The sequence below is a fragment of the Salvelinus fontinalis genome, chromosome 31 (genome assembly GCF_029448725.1).
Source record: "Salvelinus fontinalis isolate EN_2023a chromosome 31, ASM2944872v1, whole genome shotgun sequence".
Classification (NCBI taxonomy): Eukaryota; Metazoa; Chordata; class Actinopteri; order Salmoniformes; family Salmonidae; genus Salvelinus; species Salvelinus fontinalis.
This window is the reverse complement of record NC_074695.1, coordinates 17248965-17269475: the sequence shown is the minus strand read 5'-3', so window position 1 is coordinate 17269475 and position 20511 is coordinate 17248965. Positions and strand designations below refer to the sequence as shown.

The 20511-nt window shown below is 43.1% G+C and overlaps 1 protein-coding gene across 3 annotated transcripts in view; it reads right to left on the bottom strand.

Moving 5' to 3' along the window:
* LOC129829684 (receptor tyrosine-protein kinase erbB-3-like) overlaps positions 1 to 20279 on the bottom strand; it is a 40248-nt gene extending 19969 nt beyond the window's left edge. Inside the window, exons 1-11 of one of the 3 annotated variants that reach the window (XM_055891539.1) lie at positions 19725 to 20279; positions 12097 to 12251; positions 11588 to 11774; positions 4128 to 4262; positions 3905 to 3967; positions 3641 to 3759; positions 3142 to 3283; positions 2824 to 2937; positions 2325 to 2442; positions 2152 to 2225; positions 1828 to 1918 (exon numbers count right to left, since the gene is read on the bottom strand). In XM_055891539.1, the coding sequence (XP_055747514.1) occupies positions 1828 to 1918; positions 2152 to 2225; positions 2325 to 2442; positions 2824 to 2937; positions 3142 to 3283; positions 3641 to 3759; positions 3905 to 3967; positions 4128 to 4262; positions 11588 to 11774; positions 12097 to 12251; positions 19725 to 19830 (1304 nt within the window). In that variant the 5' untranslated portion in view covers positions 19831 to 20279. Of the gene's footprint in view, positions 1 to 1827; positions 1919 to 2151; positions 2226 to 2324; positions 2443 to 2823; positions 2938 to 3141; positions 3284 to 3640; positions 3760 to 3904; positions 3968 to 4127; positions 4263 to 11587; positions 11775 to 11886; positions 12252 to 17803; positions 19671 to 19724 lie in introns of those variants that run through there. The other 2 variants (XM_055891541.1, XM_055891540.1) reach the window with 2 other exon arrangements.
* Positions 20280 to 20511: the final 232 nt, after the last annotated feature.

The window sequence follows — 20511 nt, the reverse complement described above, 5'->3', positions numbered from 1 at the left end:
GATCATTAGGCTATGGACAGGCTGATCATTAGACTACGGACAGGCTGATCATTAGGCTATGGACAGGCTGATCATTAGAATTCTATGGACAGGCTGATCATTAGGCTATGGACAGGCTGATCATTAGAATTCTATGGACAGGCTGATCATTAGGCTATGGGCAGGTTGATCATTAGGCTATGGACAGGCTGATCATTAGGCTATGGACATGCTGATCATTAGGCTATGGACAGGCTGATCATTAGACTATGGACAGGCTGATCATTAGGCTATGGACAGGCTGATCATTAGGCTATGGACAGGCTGATCATTAAACCATGGACAGGCTGATCATTAGGCTATGGACAGGCTGATCATTAGGCGATGGACAGGCTGATCATTAGGCGATGGACAGGCTGATCATTAAACTATGGACAGGCTGATCATTAGGCTATGGACAGGCTGATCATTAGGCTACGGACAGGCTGATCATTAGGATATGGACAGGCTGATCATTAAACTATGGACAAACCGATCATTAGGCTATGGACAGGCTGATCATTAGGCTATGGACAGGCTGATCATTAAACTATGGACAAGCCGATCATTAGGCTATGGACAGGCTGATCATTAAACTATGGACAGGCTGATCATTAAACTATGGACAGGCTGATCATTAGGCTATGGACAGGCTGATCATTAAACTATGGACAGGCTGATCATTAAACTATGGACAGGTTGCGTGTCTGTGTTTCCATTTTCTAATGGTTGTTAGTTTCATCGTCATATAGCCTATATCACTGCTGTCTCTATCTCCCCCTAAAACTTTCCTCGTCAATTTATATGATAGGCTACATTGATTTAGCATCACCCTATAATGTAGACTAGTTTGATATCCTACAGAAAGGATTTGAAGCTACAGTTTGGGAAAGAATAAATGTGATGTGCTTATGTGAGATGCGCTGCAGGCGGCTTTGATTGATGGGTCCTTTTAGGTGGGTGGGTGGGTGTGTGTGAGTTGGCTAATTCTCTATGTCCATTCAGAAAGTCTGGACTTCATCTCTTTAACCAGATAGAAAGAAAAGTGTAGGCAGCATGTGTCATGATGGTCAGCGTATGTGCGAGGACTGACGACCAGTGCCATTTTTACGTTTCCTCTCTTATTAAATGGGGTGCAACAAAGCCAAGCTCCTTTCATGATTCTTCCTATTGGATGAATAGCCTATCCTAATATTTTCAGTAGTATATTATTTTTTACAGTAGAATATAATTTGTTCCAGTAATATATAATTTGTTCCTGTAGTATATGATTTTTCTCTCATTACTGCATCCTCTCTAGCCACTTCGATCAAATTGAACATTTTGCACCTGAGAATGACCGCAGCAGTGTTGGTGACGTTCTGACAATTTTTCAGAAAAGTGGAGGGAAAAAAGCATCGGACTTGGTGTGAATGGTTCAGTGTGTCAAAATTGGAATCTGTATTTTTTGGAAATTCTGACAAAAGGATCACAAGACAGTTGGTGAGAAAAGACCTGGCTGCATTTAGACAGGCAGCCCAATTCTGAACTAATTGGTCTCTTGACATAAAGAGAGATAGAGAGATTACATACTCTAGGGATATGCATGACATGAGCTGTTGACGAAAAAACAGCTTCTGGTGTTATTAAAGCAAACAGAGGACAGACTGGGTGGATTAATTGACATGTAACAAAACAGAATGACATTTGAGTTATATAGAAATATGGACTTTCTTTCACACACACATGCAGTCACACGTGCATACGCACACAAACATGCACACACACACACACGCACACACACACACACACACACAGACACCACCTTACTTGTGAAGAGATCTTCCATGTATGGTGGTAAGACTGGAGAACACTGACAGATCTGACAGCTCTTTGGGCCATGACTCGATGGATAGGATATCTGGATATCAGACAATGGGCAAGCAAACATAGTTTACACAAATATACAAAGTCACATGCTGGACAGACTCTGACTGTAAGAAGGTGGACAAACTGTGATTTCAATTTCTGGTTATACTGTATAACAACAAAGCAACATACTGTAGGAGAGGGAAAAAAGCAAAGTTTGAGATTGGTAAGAGGAAAACAGACCTCTAAAGGCACACACACACACACAAACACACAAACACACACCTGTTATCTCCTGCACAGAGCGGAAGACTTCCAGCTTCTTAGGGTCCAGAGGTGGGATCGTCTTATAGTCATCACTGAACAATACACAGAGCACATCTACTGTTCATGTACTGATAATGCTACGTGATGCAGCAATCAAACTACAACGCTTCCAGTGCGATGAACTCACTTACCCAAGGATCCCTGTGCCCAGGAAGTGCAGACTGCCCTGTATCTTGGTGCAGTTGATGAAGCTGTCAATGTTACTGGAGTCCACCGTCTGTCTGTGGTCAGGACCTGTGCCCTCACAGGCTAGTTTGGAATCAATCAATCAATCAATAAATCTGTCTCTGTGCTCAGGCAACCCTTGCAGGCTTGTGTATGAAGAATCACTCAACAGTTATTCCACTCTCTAATCATGAGTCATGTCCAAACTACCAAAAATAACAGCATGCAATTCCTGCACAAACAACCTTAATTTAACAGCTATAAATCAACCATTGAAAGTGAATGTAGCTACTACAGGGACTATTTCTCAATATCCTCACATCCTTTCGTCCTTCTCAAAACTCAGAGGGACCTCAGACCTTCACCTCCAACGTGGCTTGAGAAGTAGGCGACGAGAGAGGAATCGAGGAGAGACTATCTGGGATTGGGCCAGGGTGTGTTAGTGTATTGACTGTGTTGGATTACCTTTAGGGCACAGCCCTCCACAGAGCTCACACTGCCTTTGACCACTCCTCTCCACCTCCTTCTTGTCTGGAGGACAACCACTCACACAGGAGCTGCCGTCCACCACGAAGTGGGCTGTATGGGGGAAAGAGGGCAGAGGAGAAGAAGAGACAGAGGCATCTATTCACATGAATTCAGAACCATGGAGTGGCTTGGATGTTCTTGATGTCACTTGGCTGGTTCAGTGTTAAGAAAAATACCCAGATACCAGTTTAGTACGAGAACAGGAGAAAAATAATATGAGAATAAAGATAAAAACACACACACAAGGGTACTCACTGGGGCAGTGGGAGACACAGATGGATCCGTACTGATACTTGGCGTTGGGGTTCGTCTCCATCTGAAACGTCTGCTTGTTGTAGATCAGAGTCTGGGGACATTGGGGCACACAGGAGCCTGAGTTGTTGAAGTGACTGCACGCCTGAGAGTAGGAAGGTAGACACACACACATATAATTTAGAATGAATCATGAACCTCCTCATGAAGTAATCTATATTTGCTTTCTTACTGTAAATGAGCTACTTCATCAGCTGGTACAGAACTGTGCTACACAGTTCAAAGCCTCAAAGCTGCACGTGCCATACAGTAGGTGTTCTGACATACGTCCACGACTTGATAACTCAATAAGTAGCCAATTAAATGAGGTTCCGATATATGTAATAATGGTGACGACGCGGCTGTGGACTCTCTATTCAGCTATTAAGGTTAAATTACTGTTAAATCACTACTCCTTTCTGAATGACTAGCTTCTCTGTAAGAAAGACAGAAAAGCACTCACAAAGCAGTCCATGTCCTGAGACGCAGTGCAGCCCCCTGCACACTCTATGTGACAGCAGTCCCTGGGGCTTGTCCCAAAACAGCGGCCATTACACTGAGGGGCGCACACCGTCTTAGTCACTGAGGGGTACAGAGAGGGAGGTCAGTGACAGGATAGTGTAGGACAGCATGTGACAATATATGACAAGACGGTGAGAGAGAGAGAAAAAGAAAGCGATAGAATGAGAGGTATCACACCCAGATGAAAAGCAGGCAGAGAACTCACAGATCTGGCAGTGTTCTTCACCAGACCCCCAGCAGTTCTCCCCACAGGAAGGGTGACAAGGCCCTACACACATGGAACACCATTACCAGTCAGATATAGCAGCCAATAGCTGACCCAAGAACAGAGGTCAAAGAGGTCAAAGTTCATGGTCTAGCCAGAGTTTGGAATTTCAACTGGAATTCAACTGGAATCCAACCAGCTGTTGTAGTGGACAGACACTGACCTCTCTGGCCGTTGTACTGGATGTCAATGGGAGCCTTGGCTCTATCCTTGTCCCTCACAATGTCATCCCAGTTCACCCAGGGACCATAGCTCAGGAACCTGTTGTTGACGATCTGGACACCCCCCTCCAGAATCTCTGTAGATGAGAGAGAGAGAGAGAGAGAGAGAGAGAGAGAGAGAGAGAGAGAGAGAGAGAGAGAGAGAGAGAGAGAGAGAGAGAGAGAGAGAGAGAGAGAGAGAGAGACAGAAAAGCGAGAGAGAGAGAGAGAGAGAGAGAGAGAGAGAGAGAGAATGAACTACAGGAGAGAATGAACTACCCGTAGCACGGTGGGTGTTGTTATCGTGACCAGTGAGCTGAGATAAGGCGGAGCTTTACCTAGCATAGACTTATAGATGACCTGGAGCCAGTGGGTGTGGCGACAAATATGTAGGTCGCAGTGGTGGGTGGTGTAAGGCGCTTTGGTAACAAAACGGATGGCGTGAGTGAAGGAGGCTTTGTTGCGAAATAGAAAGACGATTCTAGATTTGATTTTGGATTGGAGATGTTTGATATGAGTCTGGAAGGAGAGTTTACAGTCTAGCCAGACACCTAGGTATTTGTAGTTGTCTACGTATTCTAGGTCAGAACCGTCCAGAGTAGTGATGCTAGTCGGGCGGGCGGGTGCGGTTAGCAAACGGTTGAAAAGCATGCATTTAAGGGCCTCCCGGGTGGCGCAGTGGTCTAGAGCACTGCATCGCAGTGCTAACTGCGCCACCAGAGTCTCTGGGTTCGCCCCCAGGCTCTGTCGCAGCCGGCCGCGACCGGGAGGTCCGTGGGGCGACGCACAATTGGGCTAGCGTCGTCCGGGTAAGGGAGGGTTTGGCCGGTAGGGATTTCCTTGTCTCATCGCGCTCCAGCGACTCCTGTGGCGGGCTGGGCGCAGTGCGTGCTAACCAAGGGGGCCAGGTGCACGGTGTTTCCTCCGACACATTGGTGCGGCTGGCTTCCGGGTTGGAGGCGCGCTGTGTTAAAGAAGCAGTGCGGCTTGGTTGGGTTGTGCTTCGGAGGACGCATGACTTTCGACCTTCGTCTCTCCCGAGCCCGTACGGGAGTTGTAGCGATGAGACAAGATAGTAATTACTAGCGATTGGATACCACGAAAATTGGGGAGAAAAGGGGAGAAAAAAAAAAAAAAAAAGCATGCATTTGGTTTTGCTAGCGTTTAAGAGCAGTTGGAGGCCACGGGAGGAGTGTTGTAGGGCATTGAAGCTCGTTTGGAGGTTAGTTAACACAGTGTCCAAAGAAGGGCCAGATGTATACAGAATGGTGTCGTCTGCGTAGAGGTGGATCAGGGTATCACCCGCAGCAAGAGCGACATCATTGATATATACAGAGAAAAGAGACGGCCCGAGAATTGAACCCTGTGGTATCCCCATAGAGACTGCCAGAGGTCCGTCAACAGCAGCCTTGGGAAAACCCTCTGCATTATCATTAACAGCAGACTCGTACATTTCCTCTGCAAAAAAACAATGTACTGAGCAAATGTCAAATTGTCTTTTTACCAAATGACCGTACGAGAGACCACGTATTTACCCTGCACAACCTAATTGACAAACAAACCAAAACAAAGGCAAAGTCTTCTTTGTTGATTTCAAAAAGCTTTCGACTCAATTTAGCATGAGGGTCTGCTATACAAATTGATGGAAAGTGGTGTTGGGGGGAAAATATACGACATTATAAAATCCATGTACACAAACAACAAATGTGCGGTTAAAATTGGCAAAAAACACACACATTTCTTTCCACAGGGCCGGGGGGTGAGACAGGGGTGCAGCTTAAACTCCACCCTCTTCAACATAAATAACAACGAATTGGCGAGGGCACTAGAACAGTCTGCAGCACCTGGCCTCACTCTACTAGAATCTGAAGTCAAATGTCTACTGTTTGCTGATGATCTGGTGCTTCTGTCCCCAGCCATGGAGGGCCTACAGCAGCACCTAGATCTTCTGCACAGATTCTGTCAGACGTGGGCCCTGACAGTAAATCTCAATAAGACAAAAATAATGGTGTTCCAAAAAAGGTCCAGTTGCCAGGACCACAAACTCAAATTCCATCTAGTGGGCCCGAGTGCCCACAAAAAACTATACATACCTTCGGAAACATCAGCGCCACAGGTAACTTCCACAAAGCTGTGAACGATCTGAGAGACAAGGCAAGAAGAGCCTTCTATACCATCAAAAGGAACAAAAAATTCGACATACCAATTAGGATCTGGCTAAAGTTATAGAACACATTGAGACTCTGCATGTAGAATTCTGCAAAAAAAAAATCCTTTGTGTACAACGTAAAACACCAAATAATGCATGCAGAGCAGAATTAGGCCGATACCCGCTAATTATCAAAATCCAGAAAAGGGCCATTAAATTCTACGACCACCTAAAAGGAAGCGATTCCCAAACCTTCCATAACAAAGCCATCATTTACAGAGAAACTAACCTGGAGAAGAGTCCCCTAAGCAAGCTGGACAGAAACACAATTAGACCCAACCAAATCACGAGAAAACAAAAAGATAATTACTTGACAAATTGGAAAGAATTTACAAAAAAACTGAGCAAACTAGAATGCTATTTGGCCCTAAACAGAGACTACACAGTTGCAGAATACCTGACCACCCACCGTGACTGACCCAAATTTAAGGAAAGCTTTTACTATGTACAGACTCAGTGAGCATAGCCTTGCTATTGAGAAAGGCCACCGAAGGCAGACAAAATGAGGTGGAAACTGAGCTGCACTTCCTGTATGACCATATTAGAGACACATATTTCTCTCAGATTACACAGACCCACAAAGAATTTTAAAATAAATTTTGTTAAACTCCCATATCTATTGGGTGAAATACCTGTATGCAGTCACAGCAGCAAGATTTGTGACCTGTTGCCACAAGAAAAGGGCAACCAGTGAAGAACAAAAACTATTATAAATCAAATCTATATTTATGTTTATTTATTTTCCCTTTTGTACTTTGCACATCATTACAACACTGTGTCATGACGTTGGGTTGGGGGTAGGTTTACGACAGTCATAAATACCTCTTTCCCCCTTTTTCTCTCTCCCCCACTATCACTGATGTGACATAAGGAAACCCATGGGTTAACATAGAGATTCTGGGTAACATCAGAAGTTGGGGGAAATGAACTATATTCTGGTAATCCAACCAACTGTACATATGCGGTGGTACTTAAGGTATATTATGTCAGTTCGGTTGCCCTCTGACACATTCTCATCAATGATAGAATGACATAAACGCTACTGTGAAAAGTCTAAACGTCAGAGGTATCGGATTCACATGGAATTGTTGTTTAATTCAAATGTTTGAATATGACATCGTTTGTGAAGAGGTGAAATGTAATTTTACCTTCCAAATGAGAGATCTGTTTTCATAAATTTGGCTTCTGCTCAACCAGGGGCCCGCCCCTGTGAAGAGACCTGGGTAATAGACTTTTCAGACACACCCCTCTCCCTCCACTATATAAAGCCATAGACAAGAATATAACTTCCTGTTCCGGGTACTCTAGGATGACGATCCAGGGTCAGAATGGTTCAGATAATCACTATAGATGAAGCAAACATCAGCATGGACTTTGATTGTGAATGGTATGAACTTTGAACTCGTGTTCACTACAGAAGTGATATCTCCTAGCCGTTGAGTTGGCAACAGCTGCTACAAACGCAGGTTAGGAAGGACAGTCCGAGTATCCCGTCTTCCACACACAACGTTACTACAAAGTATCCCGTGACAACCAGAGACATTCTCCAAAGGACAGAGGACTCGGGTTGGCGATACGTTCTTCCATCTACCACCAACCTACTGAAGCGCAGCTCAGAGTAAATATGTATTGCATTTTCTTTCTCAAATGGGCGGTAATTTAGAATGCATCAGATACTGATTTACGAGAGCACAGCTTTTGCCCTGTTCCGAATCTCCCGCTCTTTCACTAAGACTCAGCCCATTCCCTTTGTGTAACAAGCTGTCATATCTATTCCGCCCGCTAGGGACGTTTTCTGTATGACGTAATTTGTGATCAAGTTATGATCTAATTGTATATGTGTGATTCTGTGTGATTGGTTAGGTATTTAGTAAATAAATAATTAAACCCAATTTTGTATTGCTGATTCATCTTGTTAGCCAGGATTCTTGCAGATAATCAAGGACTTACAACTTTCAGATGAGACTGAATATAATGACGATTAATGTGACGGCTATTTAGTAAAATATTACAAAATCTAAGAGTTTATTCGAAAGATAACAGCTCTATAAATATTATTTCGTGGTGTCCCTCTCTAGTTAATTAATATTTACATGATTAGTTCAATCAGGTAATATTAATTACGGAGAAATTATTTTATAGAATAGCATGTCATAGCAATTAATCTGGCATAGTCAAAGACACAACAACTGTATATTACATAATATGACATTTGAAATGTTTTTATTATTTTGGAACTTTTGTAAGTGTAATGTTTAAAGTTAAAAATAAAAATAAAAATAAAAAACGTTTGTTATCTATTTCACTTGCTTTGGCAATGTAAACATATGTTTCCCATGTCAATAAAGCCCCTTAAATTGAAATTGAGATAGATAGGGAGACAGAGACAGAGAGACTGTGAGAGAGGAAGAACAAATCTGTGTTACACTAAGACAGTTCCAGTTAGACTCCCCTTTCATTAAACAATAACCACGACATGCTGGAGCATGTAGGGAGGAGCTGCTCCCAGAACCTCTCCTTGGAGGTTGGAGGGGTTGTGACATATGAGGCAGGTACACAAACACACGGAAACACACCGCAAACTACAGGTGAAACCCAGTGTTGTTGGGAATACTTGAAGTTCTGCTTTAACAATAAAGTCATTAGTCAGGTCTTTACCATCAATTCCCCTTCACTCCTCCTTCTCACCCCCAACCCCCCTCTCCTGCCATGTTCCATTACACACCTGTCTGCACACTGAGGGTGTGGTGTTTTACAGTAATCACCAGAGATTCCTGGCTCCTGCCACCCACACAATGTGTCCTCCGTGTCTGGCATCTCTTCACCTCTGTTCTCTCTCTCATCTCTCCTACGTCTCTGTAGCTTTTCCTCATTTCAGATGTCCTCTTTTAGTTCTCTCTCTAAAATCAAGGTTAGGGTTATGGCTAAATTTATGTTTATGGCTAGGATTAGGGTTATGGCTAAATTTATGTTTATGGCTAGGATTAGGGTTATGGCTAAGATTAGGGTTATGGCTAAAATTAGGGTTATGACTAGGATTAGGGTTATGGCTAAGATTAGGGTTATGGTCAGGATTAGGGTTAGGGTTATGGCTAAGATTAGGGTTATGGCTAGGATTAGGGTTATGGCTAGGATTAGGGTTATGGCTAAGATTAGGGTTATGGCTAGGATTAGGGTTAGGGTTATGGTCAGGATTAGGGTTATGGCTAGGATTAGGGTTATGGCTAAGATTAGGGTTATGGCTAGGATTAGGGTTATGGCTAGGATTAGGGTTATGGCTAAGATTAGGGTTATAGCTAGGATTAGGGTAATGGCTAGGATTAGGGTTATGGTCAGGATTAGGGTAATGGCTAGGATTAAGGTTAGGGTTATGGCTATGATTAGGGTTATGGCTAGGATTAGGGTTATGGTTATGATTAGGGTTAGGATTAGGGTAATGGCTAGGATTAAGGTTAGGGTTATGGCTAGGATTAGGGTTATGGCTAGAGATGGCTAGGGTTGGGGTTGAACCAAATTGAGGACATGAAGCCAGGGTTAGGGTTGGGGTTGAACCAAGTTGAGGACATGAAGCCAGGGTTAGGGTTGGGGTTGAACCAAGTTGAGGACATGAAGCCAGGGTTGGGTTGGGGTTGGGGTTGGGGTTGGGGTTGAACCAAGTTGAGGACATGAAGCCAGGGTTGGGTTGGGGTTAGGGTTGGGGTTGAACCAAGTTGAGGACATGAAGCCAGGGTTGGGATTGGGGTTGAACCAAGTTGAGGACATGAAGCCAGGGTTGGGTTGGGGTTAGGGTTGGGGTTGAACCAAGTTGAGGACATGAAGCCAGGGTTGGGGTTGGGGTTGAACCAAGTTGAGGACATGAAGCCAGGGTTGGGGTTGGGGTTGAACCAAGTTGAGGACATGAAGCCAGGGTTAGGGTTAGGGTTAGTACTTTTATCCTCCTTCCTATCCTACTCCTTTTTGGACCCATAAGGTGCTGGAGCCTGGCTCCGCCTGGCTCTCTCTTTGACCCAAGGTGCAGGGGGGATATAGATTTTGGCCTTTACTACTAAAGCCCATAGAAAAGCAATGAATAACACATTCATCCAGTAAATGGCAAAAGGGACAGTCAAAAAATCAATCATAGGAAACAAGGTTTTGAAGTGTCTGCACTAAATCTGTCCTTTTTTATACATATTTAATCCCTTTTTGTGTGGCACAAACCTACCTTCATACTTCCATTCAAACCGTCAAACCGTTTGGATGCTACAGAAGTTTACGTAAGAAGACCTATTTTCAGGATGTCTCATGGTCTGACAAACACCGCTCTAGATCTGCCACCTTTCACTGCAGATGCGGAAGTGCTACACTGACGGATGTGGTGGATTGAGACGCATCCAATGCAAAACCTCCCAGATATCTCTAGTTTAAACTGACGGATATGGTGGATTGAGACTCATCCAACCCAGATATCTCTAGTTTAAACTGACGGATATGGTGGATTGAGACTCATCCAACCCAGATATCTCTAGTTTAAACTGACGGATATGGTGGATTGAGACTCATCCAACCCAGATATCTCTAGTTTAAACTGACGGATATGGTGGATTGAGACTCATCCAACCCAGATATCTCTAGTTTAAACTGACGGATATGGTGGATTGAGACGCATCCAACCCAGATATCTCTAGTTTAAACTGACGGATATGGTGGATTGAGACTCATCCAACCCAGATATCTCTAGTTTAAACTGACGGATATGGTGGATTGAGACGCATCCAACCCAGATATCTCTAGTTTAAACTGACGGATATGGTGGATTGAGACGCATCCAACCCAGATATCTCTAGTTTAAACTGACGGATATGGTGGATTGAGACGCATCCAACCCAGATATCTCTAGTTTAAACTGACGGATATGGTGGATTGAGACTCATCCAACCCAGATATCTCTAGTTTAAACTGACAGATATGGTGGATTGAGACTCATCCAACCCAGATATCTCTAGTTTAAACTGACAGATTTTGATGGGTAATTTCTTTGTTATGTAACTTAGATTGACGCAGCGGTGAGTCAATGGACTCCAGGGGGTTAACCACTCCTGACTACCACTATCCCTCCTTCTCTCCTCTCCTCTTTCCTTCTCCCTTTCTCCATATCTCCCACTCCTTCCCTCCTCTCTTCTTTCCTTCTGTACTCTCCTGTCTCCCTCCCTCCTCCTCCTTTCCTCCACTCACCAGTGAGGTATGTGAGTCCCAGGTGCTGCAGGCCATTGGAGCCCTCCTTGGGGTAGTTGAAGAAGACAGAGAGGGCGAACCCTCTGTCGTACAGGGTGTTGCCCCTGATCACGCGCAGCTGTTCCAGAGGCAGACGTCTGAAGTGGTTCATGGCGATTAGGATGTAGCCCGTTACCTCTCTGATGGTCTAGAGGGACAGAGACAGAGTTACAGAGTTCATCAGATTACAGATGAGATACTACTGTTACTGTAACAGTACAATTAGACAAACAGGTTAGAGACAGGATGTATCCTGTTACCTATTTGATGGTCTGGAGGGACAGAGACAGGATGTACCCTGTCACCTCTCTGATCGTCTTGAAACACAGTCACATTGCCAGACTACCTCCATTACCAGAGGAGGCCTCATGAACATGTCTCATGGAAGGAAAGAAGTAGAAGAAGTAGAAGAAGAAGAAAAACAACAACAACAAGAGATCTTCTAATAAAAAATGGTGTCTCCGTCTCACCCCTAGGAAGCTGAAGTCCCAGTCAGTCTCTATCTGGGTGATCTCCAGGTTACCCATGATGATCTCACAGCCTGTGTAGCGGTTCTTGATCAGGTTGTACTGGTTCTCCTGGGATCCTGTGGAGCTCAGCCCATTCTGGGTACCAGTACACACCACTGACACACACACACAGGAAGGAGAGGAGAAGAAAGAAGGTTTATTGTCAGTGTTGTTCAATCAACCAACCAACAGAGAGACCAGTGTACCTCAGGCAAGGAGTGCACTGGTATGGAGTAAGAGCTTCAACAAAACAACCTAGCTAGTTGGACTCATATAGTGGTGTGATGGTATGTGTGACTGCAGTGATGAGTCTGTTGACATGGGATGCTGTTGATATGTCTGTTGCTGTGTTTAAATGTTATGTCTGTTAATATGTCTGTTGGTATGTCTGTTAATAAGTCTGTTGATATGTCTGTTGGTATGTATTGAGTAGCTCTGATAAAAGGTGCCCATTTCAAACGGCCTCATACTCAATTCTTGCTCGTACAATATGCATATTATTATTACTATTGGATAGAAAACACTCTCTAGTTTCTAAAACCGTTTGAATTATATCTGTGAGTCAAACAGAACTCATTTGGCACAAACTTCCTGACCAGGAAGTGGAAAGTCTGAAATCGAGACTGTTCTACTTCCTGCCTATACATGGGCATGATACGTATTAGTATACGTGCACTTCATACACCTTCCCCTGGATGTCAAGAGGCGGTGAGAGAAGAAATTTAGTGTTTATCTTGGTCTGAAGTGGAATACAAGCTCTTTGTATGACGTGTCCGCCCATTTCCTGTTTTCTGGAGAGCGCGAAGGGGTACTTGGATTTGCCTTCTGTTTAGCTGCCGTTATAGGCGACTAATATCTCCGGCTTTGATTTTATTTGATACATGTGACCATATCATCGTAAAGTATGTTTGTTCAATATAGTTTCATCAGATTATTGAAAATTTTTCGGGAGTTTTGCCGTGTTCCGTTCTCTTCCGTTTGTTGACAAGGAGAGCTTCGAGCCACTTGGCTAGTGCACTTGCTAAATCGAGAGGGAAAATGGACGTTCTAAATCCAAACAACGATTGTTCTTGACAAAGGACACCTTGTCCAACATTCTGATGGAAGATCACCAAAAGTAAGAAACATTTTATGATGCTATTTCATATATCTGTCGTGCATGTGAACTAGTCGCTGGCGCCCAACTTTGGGGTACTCAGCTATACCGAAGCTGGATGTCGTAATGAAGTTATTTTTTTGAATTCTAAAACTGCAATTTCATTAGGAACTAATGGATCTATCATTTCCTATACAACATGTATTTTTTAGTTATGTTTATGAATAGCTATTTGGTCAGAATATGTGGGTCAGAAAAAGTGTCAGAAAAATATCGTTGCTGTTTAGACGTTGTGGAAAAAGTAGCTACGATAGCAACATGTATAACCACTGATTTCAGCTCTAAATATGCACATTTTCGAACAAAACATAAGTGTATGTATAACCTGATGTTATAGGACTGTCATCTGATAAAGAATATCAAGGTTAGTCAAAAATTATATATCTTTTACTGGTTTGTTACGATCGCTAACTTTTACTGCTGGGAAATGGCTTGTCTTTCTGGCTATTGTGGTAAGCTAATATAACGCTATATTGTGTTTTCGCTGTAAAACACTTAATAAATCGGAAATATTGGCTGGAATCACAGGATTCCTGTCTTTCATTTGCTGTACACTATGTATTTTTCAGAAATGTTTTATGATGAGTAATTAGGTATTTGACGTTGGTGTCTGTAATTATTCTGTCTGCTTTCGGTGCAATTTCTGATTGTAGCTGCAATGTAAACTATGATTTATACCTGAAATATGCACATTTTTCGAACAAAACATAGATTTATTGTATAACATGTTATAAGACTGTCATCTGATGAAGTTGTTTGTTGGTTAGTTTGGTTGGTTCTTGGTTAGTTAGGTTGGCTTTGTGCATGCTACCTGTGCTGTGAAAAATGTCTGTCCTTTTTTTGTATTTGGTGGTGAGCTAACATAAATATACGTGCTGTTTTTGATGTAAAACATTTTAAAAATCGGACATGTTCGCTGGATTCACAAGATGTGTACCTTTCATTTGCTGTATTGGACTTGTTAATGTGTGAAAGTTAAATATTTAAAAAATATATATTTTGAATTTCACGCCCTGCACTTGAGCTGGCTGTTGTCATAAGTGTACCGACATCGGGCTTGCAGCCATAATTTAATAAGTCTGTTGGTATGTCTGTTAATATGTCTGTTAATAAGTCTGTTGATATGTCTGTTGATATGTCTGTTAATATGTCTGTTGGTATGTCTGTTAATAAGTCTGTTGATATGTCTGTTAATATGTCTGTTGATATGTCTGTTGGTATGTCTGTTGATATGTCTGTTAATAACTCGGTTGATATATCTGTTGATATGTCTGTTTATATGTGTGTTGGTAAGTCTGTTAATATGTCTGTTGATAAGTCTGTTGATATGTCTGTTGATAAGTCTGTTGATATGTCTGTTGATATGTCTATTAATATGTCTGAAGCTGTGTTTGAAACGGTGCAGGCCATAACCCCTCTGCATGGACCAGGCCTGAGGCTGATAGAGGTGGGGATGGGGGAACAAGGTCTTACCAGACAAATAATAGCATTGTAATGGTCTGAGCTATCAATGTGGACAGTGTGTTCCATCGATGCAGTGACAGACAGTGCTTCTGTGTGTGTGTGTGCCTCTGTGTGACTGTGTGTGTGCGTGTGTGTGTGTGTGTGTGCGTGTGTGTGTGTGTGTGTGTGTGTGTGTGTGCGTGCGTGCGTGCGTGCGTGTGTGCGTGTGTGTGTGTGAGAGAGAGAGAGATAGAGGGCCCACAATGCTGAGATCATGGCAGTGAGACAATAGGCCATGTGTGAACAGAGAACTCCAGTCTGGACAGGGGAGGGAGGTGAGCTGGAGGCAGGAGGGAGACATCTACACCATCTCTTACTGACCACTTCTACAGCAGTCCCATTTCAGTCTCTATACTGTACAGGCTATACACATTCATTGTGCATGTGCAGCTACTGTATGAGTTAAGGGAGGCCCTTCCAATGGATCCACGCTGGATCAAAATGCACAGACAGCATTTCCTGTTCCTGCACATCTGCAAAATACTGAAATGACTGAGAATGAGCTGCATTCACACTGTGCATTTAGTCACTAATCGGCGAAACAGCAGGGGAAACTACTCTAATGTAAATCTCCATTCTATTCCATACCTATTCAACTCCAGCAGGGGAAACTACTCTAATGTAAATATACATTATATTCCATACCTATTCAACTCCAGCAGGGGCAACTACTCTAATGTAAATCTCCACCTATTCAACTCCAGCAGGGGCAACTACTCTAATGTAAATCTCCACCTATTCAACTCCAGCATGGGAAACTACTCTAATGTAAATCTCCACCTATTCAACTCCAGCAGGGGAAACTACTCTAATGTAAATCTCCACCTATTCAACTCCAGCAGGGGAAACTACTCTAATGTAAATCTCCACCTATTCAACTCCAGCAGGGGAAACTACTCTAATGTAAATCTCCACCTATTCAACTCCAGCAGGGGAAACTACTCTAATGTAAATCTCCACCTATTCAACTCCAGCATTTGCTTGCGTGATTGGACACAATTAAATAAAAACATTCTTCCTCATTTATACATTAGTCGTTACAACTGTCTCTGTTGTTTGAATAACTCACAATTTAATGGGAAAACATTATGTGTTTGAAGCGGAACTTGAGTTTCTTCCTTTCTCTTCTTACCAGTAGCATGTGAATGGTGTCAGAGTTAACACACACACACACACACACACACACACACACACACACACACACACACACACACACACACACACACACATACATACATACATACATACATACATACACACATACACACACATACATACACATACAGGGTCTCCCAGGAAGTAACATATACCCACGCAGACAACACGCAGGACATGAACCCGGGTCTCCCAGGAAGTAACATATACCCACGCAGATATGAACCCGGGTCTCCCAGGAAGTAACATATACCCACGCAGACAATACGCAGGATATGAACCCGGGTCTTCCAGGAAGTGACATATACCCACGCAGATATGAACCCGGGTCTCCCAGGAAGTAACATATACCCACGCAGACAACACGCAGGATATGAACCCGGGTCTTCCAGGAAGTGACATATACCCACGCAGAACACGCAGGATATGAACCCGGGTCTCCCAGGAAGTGACATATACCCACGCAGAACACGCAGGAAATGAACCCGGGTCTCCCTTGGGAGCAACCAACGTTAGACCGTTAGACCAAGACAATATTCCCACTTGGGCCAAGGGTTTGGAAGTTCGCAGGCGGGGCTTCCTCATCACGGGACCATGACCAACTCATGTCCGCTACACACACACAAATCTAATTTAGTGAAAGCATCTAAGAATGCTCCACTGAAATGATCACTTATCTACCAGAGAATTGGGATGTCATGTTTCTAACTACTCTATTCCAACATTCAAAATACAGAAACTACTCCCAAATATACACCCAACTCGGAGCTCTTTAATAGTAAACAACAGCCAACAGTCACTCAAAGCGACAGACTTAACACTAGAGACATTCATTTGAATGGGACAATTGACCTCCAGTGTCGTTAACAGGGGCAATAACCTCCTAGTCACGTATCTCTCCAGCACACAGGATATGAGCTCTCTTTATTTAACTAGGCATGTCAGATAAGAACAAATTCTTATTTACAATGACGGCTTACACCGGCCAAACCCGGACGACGCGGGGCCAATTGTGCACCGCCCTATGGGACTCCCAATCACGGCCAGTTGTGATACAGCCTGGATTCAAACCAGGGTGTCTGTAGTGACGCCTCTAGCACTGAGATGTAGTGTCTTAGACTGCTGCGCCACTTGGGAGCCCAAATCAGAGAGGCTGATTACAGCGGTTTATTACAGAGGCCGATTACAGCTTGGTAATGTGTGTAGCAAAGTCCTCTCTTCTGAAAGAAGAACAGAGGAACTATTTTATCTCTGAGATAGAGGGAATGGGGGAGCTGGCGAGAGCGAGACAGAGAGAGGGGAGAGACAGAATAGAGATATAGGGGAGAGAAGGATAGAGATTATATATATATATATATTAGAGAGAGAGAGAGAGAGAGAGAGAGAGAGAGAGAGAGAGAGAGAGAGAGAGAGAGAGAGAGAGAGAGAGAGAGAGAGAGAGACGGGAGCGACAGAATAGAGAGAGAGAGAACAAGAACAGGGAAGAAAGAAAGAAAGAAAGAAAGAAAGAAAGAAAGAAAGAAAGAAAGAAAGAAAGAAAGAAAGAAAGAAAGAAAGAAAGAAAGAAAGAAGGATATAGAGGGGCTTGGTTAATGATTGAGAAACATTCACAGCCAAGACCAGTCAATGGGGCATATAGAGCGTACATTTTTATAGCCTACACATGTCAGAGTCTAGTTTACACACAATTGGACATTGTCTACCTTTATTGAGTCTAAAAGTTTTTGTCCCACAGTGAGTTCCATTCAACCAACCAGAACATAACAACATGACAAAAGTCTTGGCTGATCCCTGACCCCTGGTTTTCTACTAGTAGTGTTGCTGGGCTGTCAGCTGTGCTTTGGTGTGGTCTACCTGCTCTGCTGCTCTGCTATATCCACTGTGACTCAGAGAGCAAACTGGCGATTCCTCTACAGTCAACGAGACCAGGAGGGGCTTTTACTGTGAAATACGGGAACAGGAAAAAAACCTCTTGAGAAACAGACTTTCTCTCTCTCTGTGTGTGTGTGTGTGTGTGTGTGTCATCAGCAGTGAAAATAATAAAAACAATGAATTTGATTATCAACACAAAATGTAAAGTGATGCCTGATTACGAAAATAATGTAGCCTGCCGGCTACAGCCAATACACATTGAATTGATCTTCTGGTTTACGACTACAGCGTATTCGGAAAGTATTCAGACCCCTTCACCTTTTCCACATTTTGTTACGTTACAGCCTTATTCTAAAATGAATTCAATCATTTCCCCCCAAATCAATCTATGCACAATACCCCATAATGACAAAGCAAAAACAGGTTTTTAGATTTTTTTTTAAACAACCAAAAACTGAAATATCACATTTACTTAAGTATTCAGACCCTTTACTCAGGACTATGTTGAAGCACCTTGGGCAGCGATTACAGCTTCGATTCTTCTTGGGTATGACGCTACAAGCTTGGCACACCTGTATTTGGGGAGTTTCTCCCATTCTTCTCTGCAGATCCTCTCAAGCTCTGTCAGGTTGGATGGGGAGCGTCGCTGCACAGCTATTTTCAGGTCTCTCCAGAGATGTTCAATCGGGTTCAAGTCCGGGCTCTGGCTGAGCCACTCAAGGACATTCAGAGACTTGTCCCAAAGCCACTCCTGCGTTGTCTTGGCTGTATGCTTAGGGTCGTTGTCCTGTTAGAAGGTGAACCTTCGCCCCAGTCTGAGGTCCTGAGCGCTCTGGAGCATGTTTTCATCAAGGATTTCTCCGTACTTTGCTCCGTTCATCTTTCCCTCGATCCTGACCAGCCTCCCAGTCCATGCCGCTGAAAAATATCCCCACAGCATGATGTTTCCACCACCATGATTCATCGTAGGGATGGTGCCAGATTTCCTCCAGGCGTGACGCTTCGCATTCAGGCCAAAGATTTCAATCTTGTTTCTCATGTTCTGAGAGTTTTTAGGTGCCTTTTGGTAAACTCCAAACGAGCTGTCATGTGCCTTTTACTTACGCATGGTTTCCATCTGGCCACTCTACCATAAAGGCCTGATTGGTGGAGTTCTGCAGAGATGGTTGTCCTTCTGGAAGGTTCTCCCATCTTCACAGAGGAACCCTGGAGCTCTGTCAAAGTGACCATTGGGTTCTTGGTCACCTCCCTGATCAAGGCCCTTCTCCCCCGATTGCTCAGTTTGGCCGGGTGACCAGCTCTAGGAAGTCTTGGTGATTCCAAACTTCTTCTATTTAAGAATGATGGAGGCCACTGTGTTCTTGGAGACCTTCAATGCTGCAGAAATGTTTTGGTACACTTCCCCAGATCGTGCCTCGAAACAATTCTGTCTCAGAGCTCTACGGACAATTTCTTCAATCTCATGGCTTGGTTTTTGCTCTGTCAACTGTGGGACCTTAATATAGACAGGTGTGTGCCTTTCCAAATCATGTCCAATCAATTGAATTTACCACAGGTGGACTCCAATCAAGTTGTAGAAACATCTCAAGGTTGATCAATGGAAACAGGATGCACCTGAGCTGAATTTCGAGTCTCATAGCAAAGGGTCTGAATACTTGTGTAAACAAGGTATTTCAGTTTTTTTATATTTATAAATTTGCCAAAATATCTTCGCTTTGTCATTATGGTGTATTGTGCATAGATTGATGAGGAACATTTTTATTTAATCAATTTTAGAATACGGCTGTAACGTAAAAAATGTGGAAAAAGTCAAGGGGTCGGAAATACTTTCCGAATGCACTGTATATATGCAAAGTTTGTAGTTGATTTATTGACACATATCAAAATTCATAAAATCACTTACGTTCCTGCGTTTGAGACGACGTGGGCTGTAGACATGATAGAATTACAATACACAGAACGGACACCTGCAAACGGTCCATACCTAAAACCAACCCAATAATAATCATGACCAGGAATACAGTAGAGCAGGTCGGTTTAATCCTCAAGAAGTCCTCAACTCGTTCGATACTTTTTTGGGGAAAGGTAAAACTATTTCAACAAATTATAACTTCAAGACTGATCGTCATAAGACTCGAGACTCAAGTCTACAGTTATAGGTCCAAGTTTTAGTACCACGATTACTTTACATTTCTCTCTAATAAGAAGCCTTTTTAAAGTGGCAGATTGACTTGACGCAGAAACATGTTCTCATTATTATATAAGATACTTCCAGTGAATATGGGCGGTAAATAAATTCCGATATGGTGCGTCAATTCAGACAGAGTTTGGCAAAAGTGAACACGTATTTTGACGCTCAGCTTTCACCCCTCGCGGTGATACAGACCAGATAGGCACTTGATTGGCCAGATCAGTTGATTTACCAATCAGTGTCGTTGCTTGTGAGTGCTCGTGAGTGCTCGTTTCATTCTGTGGCTACTGTAAAACATTACTATAATATAAACAAAAGGTCGATTAGCCTAATCTAATTTATAAATATATGAAAACACTGCAGATGATTTCAATAGGCCCTTTTTAAGTACAATCATATCCAGAAAAATGTATTATTTAATTCACAGTAATGATGTTTATTATAATATTGTAATAAACCAAATGATGGAATCAGTTTTTGAATCTAGTCTTGTGTGTAG